Below are 14,488 nucleotides of genomic sequence, written 5' to 3'. Positions count from 1 at the left end.
AGTCCCCATACAACTAACAACTTCTCATTACCGCTTTTCTTAAGTAGTTCCTTTAAATATATACCCGGCGTGCCTAAAAGGTATTTTTGTGAGTTGCTTTATAAAGTTAATGTTTGACACTGTCTGATTTATTCTTGTAAACCATCTGTCTTGTAATTCTGTATCACAGCTGACTATTAACATATTTTTAAATAAGCTGAAAACTTGGGAAATGTTGGCATGGCTGCAGATTAAATTATAATTTAAAAAAGAAGCAGGAAAATGTAAGGTGGCATATTAGATCAGTTCCACGAGGTGATCCAAGTGGTTCTCAATTTGTGCACATAAAAAAGTGTGCTGCTCTGCACCGATTCTATAGATTACCATTAGAAATCGTTTTTGTACACTGCACTTAGTGGCCAGATATTATTTAATTAATAAAAAAAGGCATTTGTAGTAGAAAGCACTGTAGTACATATGACTCCTACATTTATGATTGCGATGAGAACTTGATTAGGAAAGCTATCTGTGATCACCTTAAAAAGGAACTAGTCATTTGACTGCAATGACCAAACAAACTCAGTCAAACCATACCCCTAAAAGTGTTGTATTGTTTTTACAGCCGACAGCCCAACCTCCTGGGATCCTCCCTCTGCAGCCTCCTCAGGTTTGCCGGAAGTAGCACCTTCCCTTGACACCATGATCATGCCATTACCTTCATCTCATCAAGCCCCACCCTCTGATCCCATTAACCAGTTACCCTTGGAGCCAGCATGGGACACTAAAGGGGAGCATGAGACGGTGAGGAGGAAGGAGCGTTCAGCAGGTGGCAAGGAGACAAGGAGTACAGTGGAGACAAACAAGCGTTCTGAAAGCCCACGGAAATCAGACCCTCCCAAGACTGATCAGGCTTCTGGGCAAAAGTCCACTGAGAGGAGGAGCAGCGGCAGCAAAGCAAGAGGTGGCCGGTCCACTTCAGAAGCCAAGTCAGCTGGGAGGAAGAGTACACCGGAGAATGGAGCAGAGGAACATGAGTACGGTGGGACTGTTTACAAGCAGCTGGGGATATCCAAATCTCCTGAAACCAACAGAGGAAGGTCTGTGGAGAGAAAAGGGGAGAACAGAGTTGCCAGAGAGAAAACTACAGAAATACTAGAAAACAACACCCATCTAAACGAAAGTGGAGGTGCTCAAAATAATGGCAGTTTTCTCAAGAGCAACACAGACCAGGCCAAGAAGAAACCTGATGGGGAACCTGCAAGGAACCCCAGTGAAGAGCATTCCGGTTCAGACAGCTGCACTCCCAGCTTTAGTAGCTGTAGTAATAGTACAGCTAGGAAGTCCACTGTGTCACCTGGGCCATGGAAAATCCCAGGGTCCGACAAGCTACCTAGTGCTTTGAAGTCTGGAACTTCCACTGTGAGCAGATAAAAAAGAATTGCAGTCATAATCACTTTGCCACCTGTATTAAATACAAGACAAATATTCCATGTTGTTTTTATTACAGTTTTATTTATATTATATTTTATTTCTATTATTTTAAGATAATATACACCCACCACCTTAATAACTGGAAGCATTCACTTTTAAAACTACAGTAGAATGTGCATAAAGTCTGGTGAGGGCATCAGGATGCATTCTTTCAAAACAGATTTATGTAACTGGCCGGTTGCATTCAGGAACTCATAGGTCCTACGTTTCACTACATGGGCTACGGCAGCTAGGAAGGGATCAAACTTATGAAGTGAAAAGTTGAGAAACAGTCTTAAGTACTGCAGCTTTTTTTTTAGAACTGGAAACTATCTCATCAAGCAAGATTATGAAGGATTTGCATCATCATTTATCAAGAAAAAACTGCACAAAGGATAGCCACTATCTGAACTCTGCCTTAAATGAAACTGTACTGAGAAAGCACTGAAATGGGGAGTATCTCTAACAACATTAATGCTTAAACAAAAATAAATATAATACAGAATGAACTATTTTAAATATGCTCATCTGAAAATATATAGACAGGCTAACACAAGTTAGACACAAATAGAATAGTAACACCAGATAACCTACAGTACAATTTCCATTCTCACCTGCTCACTGGAAAAGTTGCACTGCTTTGGAGTAAGTGAGTTATTCAGAACTCCCAAGACATTTTCTAGGTGTCCGCTATAATCTATTAAGGACATACAATATCAAATTCACTCCCCCTTGTTATAACAATGTTCTGGGAAACCATATTGTTTTTATGCTGTATTTATTGAAATTGGAAGCCGTGGAACAGTGTCCTTTGTTGGGGTAGTGATGTGACAGGGTGCCTTAAATAGGCGTGGAGTCCCAATGGGAATATACTGTAAGTTTGAAGAGCATTGTCAGGAGAGGGAGAGGAGGGGGTTCTATATACAACAGGCAAAAGCTGTATTGTCCATTACAAAATCACAGCAATTTACCAAGCCTGATATTTTTTTATTTATACGTTAAATCTTTTTAAAGGTAAGTCTCCAAAGATAACAGAATGATACATAATAAAACTTTAAACTATTGAAATCAGTAAAAGAACCGCTGACATGTACACATTCATTCCTTGGTAGCTCTCTAGTGTTTAAACCATACCAGCACTTTTCCAATCAGCCATTCATGCCCTGTTTAGTTTGACAAGCAGATGTTGCTCATTGGATAATACGTTTGTACATTTCAGACCCTCAAAAAGAATGCCTTTAATTATAAAAATAGCCTATAGCAGATTACTGAAAAGTTTTAATTAGTAGAATGGCACACCATGTATGGAAATGAGCTAGCATAGGTGCCTTTGGATTAGTAGGCTGATAGTCAGTTTTGATCCCTACCATACTGCCTAGATTTCAATCATAAAGCATAATCAAATTCTTTTCAACAATTTCAGACAAGAATTTAAAATGCTTTTGTGCTCCTGTGCCACCATGTTTCATAGAATTTCTGCTATGAATGTACCTGCACTTTTATCTCTAGTATTAGTGATGCTAACACGATAAGGTTTTGTCATTAGGTTCTTGCATTGGGTATGCACATAAGCAGGGGTGATTAGAAATACCAGAGAACAAAATGTAAAAAAATACCTTTTTTCCTGTACTCTTTTGCCAATAAAATATAAGGTAAGAGCTGAAGGGTTTCTTTTTGAACTATTGAGAACTTAAACTGGATGGATGCTCAAAAAGACGTTGGCATATTTCTAATGCCCCAGCACAGCACCATATAATTGTCTGAGATCCGGGGCTGTATAGCTACTTCCCATATTTTTAATATGCCTTATAATTACATACACCTGATAAATCAGTGGGGGTAGAGTAAACAACTGTTTCTAATGTTCTGATAACCTACTGTACTTGTAGATAAAATAATATAATAATGATATATTCCTTTTGATATATGAAAATTATTTATTTATTTAAGAAAGATTTATTGAAGATCAAGCCCACTAAACATAACTGTTAATTCAATATTCCTGGAAAATTTTAACTTTCCTGTCTGTTTGTTTCCTTTCAATTGGATGTGCCATACTAAGAATCTTCATTCAAGGTTAACAGGAGAACAAAAGCTTTCCCCTATGATCCAAATGTTGCAGCAAGTGATGGAGCGAAATCGATGCAATACTTCAGCAGTGTGCAATCGATATCCTTGTCGCATACCATAGAAGCCTTGGGGAACATGAAAGACGAGTTCTTACAGCTTTGATCTATTCAATTGAACACGCAAGGGATCAAAATATACAAGCACAAAAATCTGTGGATGTTTGTTGACAAGTCGGTATATTTGTACTGGTGACGTAGGAACAAACTGTCAGACTGTATGATGCTTTACCCCTTCACCCAGAAATGCTGTACAACTTGCCACTAACTAACTCAAGTTTTGGACAATGCTTCTGTAGTGTAGTGCACGTACTTAACGTATTAATGCTGTCATATTTGCCATGTATAAAGAGGCAGAGATGGTGGTATCTCAAGCTCTACATTGCACAGTTCACAGCTTTTGCTGTGTGAGCTGTTTTCTGTCGGCTGTAATTAATTTTAAAAAAGCAAGTTTGTGAAAGATGGCACGTTACATAAACCCCATTCAGATAAATATTGCTGTTTGGTGTTAGCGGTGTATTTACCTTGTACAGTTGTATCTCTATAAATATGATTCCATGTATTAATAGTCACAAAGACTGTAAGCGAGCAACTATTTTTATGAAATGCACCACTATGGATAAATTAACTTTTGCAGAAATCTTGTTTACTGTATGATATTCTAAAACACTGTCAAATAAAATCCTGACTCGGTGACCATGAACCTTTTTAGCCATTTCCTTTTATGTGTCATTATTAACTGCAGTAAAAAGCTGAAGTGAATAGAACATGCGTCATAAAGCATGCTTAAGTGACAAGATGGGCTGCTGCGTTAGAAAAATATGTTAATCAAGGTTTATGCATAAAACTTCTTTAAGGTAGGAAATATAAGTGTTTATGATACATGCTTTTTAGAACTTGACGGTTAAACAACTGAAACATTGAAATGAAAGCTGTTCAGTGTGGAATATGCCTCTGCCTGGAAACCGGTACAGTAGTTGTCCAAACAAAAAATGAAAACCTCTCTCCAACATCGCAGGTAAGTTTGCATTTACAGTTGCATTATGACTACTGTACATCACAAGGTAATGTTTATGAACACAGCTGGCCGAGCCTTGAGGCTCCATGTCACTTTTTTTATGTGTTCATAGATGTGCTGCGAAGACCTACTTACTGTACACAGAATCAATTTTATACATTTATACTTTGTTGTTATTAGTATTGAATGTAAAGCATTTATATATATATATATATATATATATATATATATATATATATATATATTTTGCTAAAATAATGTAATATTTGAATACAACGTCTTTCAAAATTTTGATAAGCAAGTTATTAATAAATAACATTTGAAGGGGTGGGGGCTGGAAGTATTTAAATAAGGCTCCACGTTAAATCCAGAATACTAACCATTATCAGCAAGTTCTTGATGAAGACAGTATGTGTGTTTTGATGTCACCAAAATGTTCCACACAGCCATCACTCGTTCCTGCATTATCCACTACTTGTTCATGTGAAACAAATTGAACTTGGTTCATTGTCCATTTTTTCCAAGTTCATATCTAAATTGGGCTGTATAAATGGGGTATTGTGTACAGTTTAATTGCCCTTCACTTCTATAACATAGGAGGTTTCATTAAGATACACATTTGTGATTTATTTTGCTCTGTGACTTGTATCTACATGTGTTTTAATTATTCATGAGGGAATTCAAGCTCTGAACATGAAACTTCATAAATAATTGGGTTGCTTTACCAATATGTACAGTTGCAAACAAAACAGCTAGCTGCTTAAAGAAATTGCGGTGTTACAAAGCTTCACACAAATAACTCAGAAGGTTAATTTAAGAGCTTGTGTAGTTTACTTGTTTCTTGCTAGTAATGTAACAAGTAGTTTTTTTTCGTTTTTTTTTTTTAAATGATGGGGCTAACAGGATGGTGGTAAATATTTGAATGTGTTGGGAATATGAGCCTTTACTAGGCCATATTGAAACAAACTATCAAAGTGTGTTGAGTTGTTCTTTAAAAAAAAAAAAAAAAAAGGTGTACCATGATTGTCTTTATCTCACCAGATTGCAGGTCAAAACTACTGACAAGCAAGGAACATTTTCAGGAGCTGTCCCACATTATGAAGTTAAAGGACACAGTTTGACAACATCTAATAAAAACTTCTGACAGATCATAGTAATTTTTACAGATTTTTTTTTAAGTAAAAAAACCAGCAGCTGTTATCACACAGGTGTCTGTGGAAGTGTCTATGGTATTTGTAATTGGTCATTTTTACATTAAAAGACCGTCCTAAAATACCAGTAATTTACTGATCCTAACATACATAAATATCTACAAGCACCTCCTGGTCACCCTATAGCAGCATGCACTGACTCATTACTAGAGCCTTTATCCACATTTATTGACTTCTTTATGAAACCTTTTTGTTGTATCCGTACCTATTTATATTAGGGATTAGGGATTTATATTAGTGCTCAATATGACAACATGCTCGATAATTTAACTCTAGTCACATTGGATGTGGGGAGTCTTTACACCATTAGCTCAGGGGTTCCCAAACTGTGGTCCGGACATTCTATGTATTTTTTTTTTCTATTAATACCGAAAAGCAGGCGCTGGCAGCGGCTGAAACTGTAGAAAAATAATGTGTAACAAGGCAGTATTGGCGGACTGTCAATCAAAGCAGAACTTAACAAATTGTGGCTAACAGATTGCCTTCCTGAAGGTGGGATGTAGAGCGAGAGCTCCGACAATAGGCAGTGTTAAGGTAATGTGATCGCTCTGCTGGCAGATGTAAACAGTGTGTTCAGTATCAATCAAATTACAATATGTCGAATCCGCAACCAAAGAATACGTTTTGCAAAGTATAAAGAACAAAAAAGGTAGGAGTTTGAATGCATTTGTACCGTGGGCTCAGTTTTGATGTTGAAATGTTTTTTTTCTCTTGTAGAAACGTTTCATACTAACTTTTGTACTTGATAACATTCATTTAACAATTCAGTTGATGCCTATGATGAATACGTATTTGTGACTAATTAGCTACAATATTAACATTTAAAATATACTTTGATGTATGTTTTAATATTAACTAAATCAAGTTATTAATCAAACTCGTAAATCTTGTTTACATACCGGTAATTGATTTATTAAAATGTTTGGATATACTGCTATTTTACTGATTACTGGCTCGTTCACAGTCGTCTTAAAATAATGTTTTGTTGGAAAATAATAATAATAATAATAATAATAATAATAATAATAATAATAATAACGTTTTTTTTTTTGACTGATTCAAATTTCGCTGCAGATGGATTTATTTTCGTAAGTTTTCTTTTGGTTAAGTGGCGTAGCTGCACGCTGATTTTTTTTTTTTGGGGGGGGGGGGGTGGGGAGGTTTGCAAGCCATCTGAATGTGATTCAGTGTGCAGAGTATTCAGTTGTATTTGGTTGTACAGAGTAGTGGCGAAAAAAAGTAACTTCTGGAAGTTCTGCAAGGCTCTCGTTTCCTTCTGTATTGTGCACATTAGTTGTTTTTTTTTTGTGCATGACAGTTCAGCGCGAGAGGTAATGGCTGGACGTTTTAGTTACACAGTGTTCAGAAATTAGGATTCAAGAGTTTTTGTTTTTGTGCACGTTGTACTGTTTTTACTCAAAAGTGATTCCTGTTCAGGTATTTGTGAATGGGAATAATAAGAGACATGCACTTATTTCTTGTTTGATGACCAAGAAGAATAACTGAATTTCTAAAATGTTCAATTATACAAAGGTACCTAATTTAAAGGTTTTATAAAAACGTCTGTTTTAGATTTTGCAGTTTATTTTATTTACTAAAATTAAAGTGTTTCAAAAAATGTTATTTTCACTCAGTGCATATTCTATGTGATTTACATCTTTCACAATATTTATTAAAATGAATAAAGGACAGTTTAGGTTAGGTTTATTTATAATGTTACAGGTTTAAACATATAAAATGTTTTTAATTTGACATTTTCCCAAGGAGTGCTAATAGTGGACCGCAGTGCCTAATGCAGCTGAACTGGTGGGCCTCAGGTAAAAAGGTTTGGGAACCCCTGCATTAGCACACATGCTGAAGGATTGTTGACATTGTTTTTAGTAAGAGACATGTGAATAGACTACCTCCTAATAATAATTAAATAAAAATTACTTTATTCATCAATGGGGTCAAAGATTATGTTTATGCAATTATGCATGCCTAATCCTAAATGAGACAAACAACCCTTTTAAAAGATACATTTCTTGTTGGGTTGGCTACGTTGACAATGTTTTCCTATTATGGTCTGGTTCTGAACAACAAATAAGAGTTTAATGAGTGGTTAAATGTAAATAATACTAACTTAAAATGTACCATGGATTTTTCTAGACATTCACTTATTAGATATGTTCATTATTAAGTCGAACAGTAAATTGGAGAATATCTTATATGGAAAACCCACAGACTGCAATACTTTTTCAATGGCCAGTAGTCACTATTCTGTTGCATTGAAACAATATTTACAATTTGTTGGAATTAGAAGAATTTGTATTAGGCCTATTGATAGCCAATTCCACAAGCAAGCCAAATCTTCAAAGGGGTTGTTCTCACCAGTGTATACAAGGGGCTTTGGATAGAACACGGAATTTATAAAACATCATCTAGTAGATAGTTATTTACCGGTAGAACCGAGCAACAAAGACCTGCTCAGGAAGGGCCACAGTTACCCATTCCTGATTGCAGCTGTTGTACCAAGAAAAGCATTACTAATACTGTCATTGCCTTTTTATTCTATCAATACCTACCTAAAAAAACACAGCAAGAAATGCAGGAAGCAGTAATAGAACTCCAGTCATAGGGTATCAGATAACCTGCTCTCATCAAGAAGGCCATTTATTTAATTAACTTTTAACTTCAATTATTACAACTACATGTGTGTTCTTTTGCCGAGCATGTGTTAATGAACTTTACAGATCTTCAGTAACTTGGGGCAGGAGTGGGCAGTGGTGTAGTCGAGGGTATACACAGGTAAACAGCGTTTACCCACTTTTAATTTGGGCAATATAGTGTTTACCCACTTCTCATATATGGGAAACAGGGTTTACTCATTTCTAATCTCCTGTGATATGCAAATACTAGGTTAAAGACAAGATATTTTAACAGTGAGCATCTATGTTGTGTTGCTGCGCGCAAGACTGAGAGCTCTCGGTCAGAACTGGCGCAAGCAGGGGGGCGTGGCCACTGGACTGCGTGTTCTGTGATTGGTTGTTTATGTTCTGTTAATGTTCTATTGTTAGGCACACTGGACCTGCTAGTAACCTTCATCCTAGCCCACGAAAGGATCCTCACAGAACTGTTCACATGACACGCACCGTCGGGTCTAAGAGGGAAAGGACTGTATGGGGGGCTCTGGTTGGCTGATGGCCAATAACAATATAACTGTTCATGTTCAGTCTATCTCTGTTTAATCTATTTGTTCAACTCCACCAAACAGGGGCGTTTACCCACTTTTTTATTTACCACTACAACACTGGGAGTCGGACAACAGCATTAATAAGTAAGTTATGTTTTTATCTTCATTTTTTTAACATGTTTAGTGCTTGTGAAAGATTAAGGACAATGGCAAGGCAACAGGCACGGTCTGTCAGGGCTGGTCATCAATGCTTAACCTCTATTGTTTTGCTTTCATGATGGTATCCATTTTTGTTGTACCTTTGTTTAAAATGTACCTGCGTACAGGAGTATTGGATATAAAGAAAAAGGAGTTAATCTTTTTAATTAAAAAAAATGTAGTGCTTAAAAATCTATAAAAGCTGATAACTGAGCAACAGATAAACTATTGCTAGGGAAATACAGCTCTGGAAAGAAATAGAAAGGCATATCTATTTAACCTGGCCTAGACAGGGTTACAGTACACTTAACACACACACTAAAAAATAGAAAATGCTGCCTAATTTTTGCTCGTTAAGCTTTAATAGGTCATTTTAAGACAAATAAAGTGAGGGAAATACATAAATTCTGAATTTATTCATGAAATATAGGTTAAAATGTTACTGCGTATTACCTTTTGGTTCAGGGCGGTGAGCGTAGTAGCCACTAGAGGTCGCTGGAGGGTACAAAAGAAACAGAGTTGAAATAATAGTAAAAGTGTTAGTTTGATAGTGACAGTTAGGTTTAGAGGTAGGTTTTGGGGTAGGGGTTAGGATTAGGGGTTAGGTGCAAGTCGCATACGATGTGGCGTGGACTGAAGTTGCAGCTGTATTTTATTTTACAGTATTTTTGTAAATAACTTTAGAATTGTTTTATTTTACACATTTGTTTCCTCTTTAAATTAATATAATAAAGGTCAAGGATGAGAAATTTGGTAGAATGTGGTGTTTCTGAGTGTGTGAGTTAAGTGTTAATTTCTTTTGCACCCTCTAGTGGCTACTACAACCGACACTCACCGCCCTGAACTGAAAGGCAACATGCAGTAACGTTTTCACCTAACCCCTAAACCTAACCCCTACCCCAAAACTTACCTCGAAACCTAACTGTCACTATCCAACTAACTCTGTTACTATTATTTCAACACAGTTTCTTTTGTACTCTCTAGCGGCCTCTAGTGGCTACTACGCTCACCGCCCTGAATCAAAAGGTAATACGCAGTAACATTTCAACCTATATTTCATGAATAAATTCATAATTTCTGTATTTTACTCACTTTATTGTTCTTAAAATGACCTATTAAAGCTTAACGAGAAAAAAAAATGGCAGAATTTTCAATTTTTTGAGTGTGTGAGTTTAAGTGTACCATACATACCCCTGATGCATCCACAAATAATTACAAATAGATGTAGTCCAAACATATTAATATCTTGGTCTTTGGCTTGACCCTCCATTGGCATCCAGTTTGTTTAGACATGTAGAGTACAACTTTTAATGTACACAAATGTACTTGTAGGGTCAGACAAGGTCATTTACTTGTGAGCATCAGACATGGCTGGTGGTTAAATCAATACTGCTAATAATGTATTTTACTGACCTGCTTTAAATGAACAGATCTCTTTAATGCACATTTAAAAGCTGCAGTCATATAATGAAATCTACCTAATGTATGGAAGAGGAGTCATTTAGGCAGGTGGCCAAGCTATAACTAACTGGTGCTACAAGAACCGATTATTCAGAATTAGTTCTCCACTGAAATCAGGTGGGGGTCATTGCTGTACCATTTAAAGTGAAACAAGTGAAGAAACAGCTCCTTGGATTTGTGAAGGTTGCTGTTCTCCACAGTCAAAGAAAATTAAGCTCCAATCACCACTGACCCAAAGATATGTTTCTTCACTTGTTTCACATTTAAATGCTAAATTAACACCAATGACCCTCACCCGATTGTCAGCACATGATTTCTGTGGAGCGCTCAATGTGAATAATCGTTTTGTGCAGCTCTAGTTAGTGGTAGCTCAGCCCCATGCCTGTTATAAAAGTAAACTATATGTATTAAAAGCAAATAATGCATTTTCCTAGTCTTATGTACGGTAGGTTTACTAAGTAATTGCCCTCCAAATTACCATGTTCTATTAATTTGTTTATATTACATATTCAGGTTAATTTTATTGTTCATACCACTTGTGGCTACATTTCCAAGAGTTGTTTTTATGTCATGTCATGAAAGGTAAGTGTGTGTTAGACTTCTTTTGAACAGATGTGTATACATGTTTTTTCCAGACTGTTGTAGACAAGCCTTAAATGAAACCACTTGTGGAAATGGTTAAAAAGCCATTTGAACAGGAGCTAGAGCAGGTTAAATAGATACATCATTAAGAAAGGTTTAGATAGCTCTTGCTGATGATATTAATCTATGCTCAACAGAATGAACATAAAAAAGGTTATTAGCGTTGATGTGGAGAGATTTCCTAGGGCTGGCAATAAAGGATTTAAATAATGACTCATTTATAGTTCAGAATCCTGCTGTACAGTAGATAATAATAAAGGACTGTTCAATGAGGAAGCCCAACACTTTTAGATGTCAATGACCCTATTGGGGAAGTAAAGACAGAAGGATTTGCCTTACAAAAGTTGTTTGAGGGTGATATCTCCAATCATGCATTCTGAAATGGCACTGCAAAAGTACAAAACTAGCTAAAGGTAAGAAACAAATTAATAAGCCTGTTGTTGAAAACCCAAGCAGTACTTGACATGTATCCACTACACATCACAGGTACTTGTGTTATACAGAAGGGATGTGAAAGCAGTGAGCTGAAAGGTCGTACATAAATACAAAATAGAGGTTTATATGGAAATGCCAGCCTGTTGCTGTACCCAGCCCATCAAGGGTATTGTACATGTGCAGCTATCAAAAAGGATACCGTAGACTTCCGACAGGAGGTTTGCATTCGTCATGCAGCTCACCAGAAAGTCAATTGCTATTCTTACTCTAAAGACACATGAAATTTGGTTCATTTGTCATTGGTAACAATAGTGGGGATATAAAAGGTAGCAAAGCTTTGCTACAGCGTGTTTGTGTTTTAATAGAAGAATAAGCATGTCTCCTGCTGTTTACAATCTTGAGGGAGCAGCTGTTTATAGAGCCCTAATTAATATTTCATGAATGAATCTCTTTTTTTAATCTTTATGCTTCCATGGTGCTTGCACTCCACAGCCATAACTTGTACATGAGACATGTACGATACCAGGTTACAGGTCAAAGCTTTTTCTGGTGCGTGGCATGACTGTAATAATTAATAGGCTATAATTACTATTGTAAACTGTGCGCTATACGCAGGTAGATAAGCTTGAATTTGTGTCATTAGGTTTACCTCAGCATCTGTTACCAAAAAATATTGATGTAGGTCACTGACACAAAGGGTTAAGAAACCTTCCTTGGTTCATTTGAGCTACAATGACCTAATTGTATTTATTAATTCAACACTTGAGAAATGTTTTAAATGTATAGCTCAAGGATCAATTTTGTGGAACTCTTCGTTACACTGATGTGGGTTGCTTGCTCAAGCTCCATTTTTCAAAAGAACATCAATTTAAAAAAAAAAAAAATAGACCATGCCAATTATTTAGAGAAGGATTGTAATTTATGTGTATGAATCTTTGTAATTTAAAAAGACTGGTTCCCTAAGGATATGGATTCATGCATACAGCACACATTGTTGATGACCATTACCAGATTTGTGTTGTTTTTAAACTCCATCAGAAAGACAGGAGTAGGAAGGAGCTGCAGTGGTAGCAAATAAACAGCGTTTCCACTTAATTAGGAAGTGGGTGTTTCATACACTCTCACACTCAGGTCTTGTGAAATCCCAGTCCAGAGTAAATGTGCTTTGTTCGGATTTCATTGTCGTTTTCTGCTGGGCTACGTTGCCTTTGACGTAATCTGCTGTTACATGATTTAAGAATGGCAGGAACACATGACATGTACTGTACAAATATGCCTGACCTTCACGGAGTCTGTGGCATGAATCAATTTTCTCCATACAAGACTGCTGCAGCAACGATAATGTTTTTAAATATGTCAACACAGGAACGTTAATGACGACATGAAAAATGTAGGCCATATCATATACAGATACATTTGTGAATGTTTATACCAAACGCCTTACTAGTTTTTAAATATGTAAAAAAAGGTGCACAAATATATACCATAAATACAACAATTGTGAATACACAATGGTGCCCTATCATACATTACTACACATTAGTTGATCTTCTATCAACAGAACTCGCTGCTGACCAACAATACTTCTATACTGCTCTCCTTGACTCATTACTGTTACTTACACAGTAAAATACAGGTCAGCATTATGGGGCTCCAGGGTGATGGGATGTGCTGATATATCATAAGTGGGTTTCATAAAGACCCCAGCTGCTGTGGTTAATCAGCACATCACTTCACCCTCGAGAGCTATAACACTCGACTGCATGTGGGTTTTGCTTCTGTAGTAAGCGGTAATAGAAACGGTTATCAATAGAGGTCACTAGACTGTGCATCTGTTCATTTTGAATATTCCACAGTGGTATATCCCGTTTTAAAAACACTTAGCAACCTAGTTGTCGAGTATTGTGTGGTGGACTGATGGTGGTGGTGATTTACTCAAGCAAGATTATAAGTGTTTACACATTTGTTATTCAAATGTTTGCTTCTTATCTAAACATCCTGGTTGCCGAGTCTGTTTTCCTGTAGTCTGCTTTATTGGAACCGATAAGCATACTCAAGTCATTAACATCCTCTAATTACTGTAAAAGATTAAAAAGAAATAGCAAGGTGGTTTGGTTTAAAATCGCTTCAATTCAATTTCTGTTAATCCTCAAAAGCTAGAGTTTGTGATATGAGGCACATGATGTTTATTTATACCTGCAACTGCTCTTCAGCTTCATTTAAAATGTTATCAGCTGATCATATTTTGATGCACTGAGTGCCATCTGCTGGTATAAATTTAACCAATAAAAATAGAATAAAATACTTGAAATACAACATAGTATAGCCATGTCTGACAAGGTCTCACAACAGTAAAGGGTGTGTTCTAGAACTTGATATGCTACAAACACTTGTTGATATGCACTTAGACATTCCTGTTTCTTTTGTAAAGCTTGTTTCTTGTAAAGAGCTAACTTCAGTAACACACAGGGTTATTCAGTAGGAGAGGTTAATCTGTTCATTGAGTTGCAGATTGCAATCCACTGACAAATTCACTTTTCACAACTGATATTGTTTTTTCTATTGCTCAATGGTTCATTATATTCTACGGTGTGTGAATATTACTGTATATGACCATGCAAGTCTGTGATTTATATTTGGGAGTTAAATCCCAAATATTTCATTTGCGTCTCAAACAAAGGAAGCCAACAATTCACTAGTTCAGGATCAGCACACGTCTTCTGAGGAAATAAAAAAAACACCCAGCAGCTGGAAAAAAGATACGTTTGGAAAGCGG

The 14,488-nt window shown here is 36.4% G+C and overlaps 1 protein-coding gene across 16 annotated transcripts in view; it reads left to right on the top strand.

The window, feature by feature from the left end:
- Positions 1 to 4,286, top strand: part of LOC117415248 (membrane-associated guanylate kinase, WW and PDZ domain-containing protein 2) — a 302,693-nt gene extending 298,407 nt beyond the window's left edge. For 11 of the 16 annotated variants that reach the window (XM_059027156.1, XM_059027154.1, XM_059027152.1 and 8 more), the window contains one exon: positions 602 to 4,286. In XM_059027156.1, coding sequence (XP_058883139.1) covers positions 602 to 1,410 — 809 coding nt within the window. In that variant the 3' untranslated portion in view covers positions 1,411 to 4,286. The remainder of the gene's footprint in view (positions 1 to 601) is intronic. The other 5 variants (XR_009329170.1, XR_009329171.1, XM_059027161.1 and 2 more) reach the window with 3 other exon arrangements.
- The last annotated feature ends 10,202 nt before the right edge of the window (positions 4,287 to 14,488 follow it).

The sequence above is a fragment of the Acipenser ruthenus genome, chromosome 7 (assembly GCF_902713425.1).
Source record: "Acipenser ruthenus chromosome 7, fAciRut3.2 maternal haplotype, whole genome shotgun sequence".
NCBI classification, from domain to species: Eukaryota; Metazoa; Chordata; class Actinopteri; order Acipenseriformes; family Acipenseridae; genus Acipenser; species Acipenser ruthenus.
The sequence above is the reverse complement of the archived record's forward strand: the minus strand, read 5'-3'. Positions and strand labels throughout refer to the sequence as shown.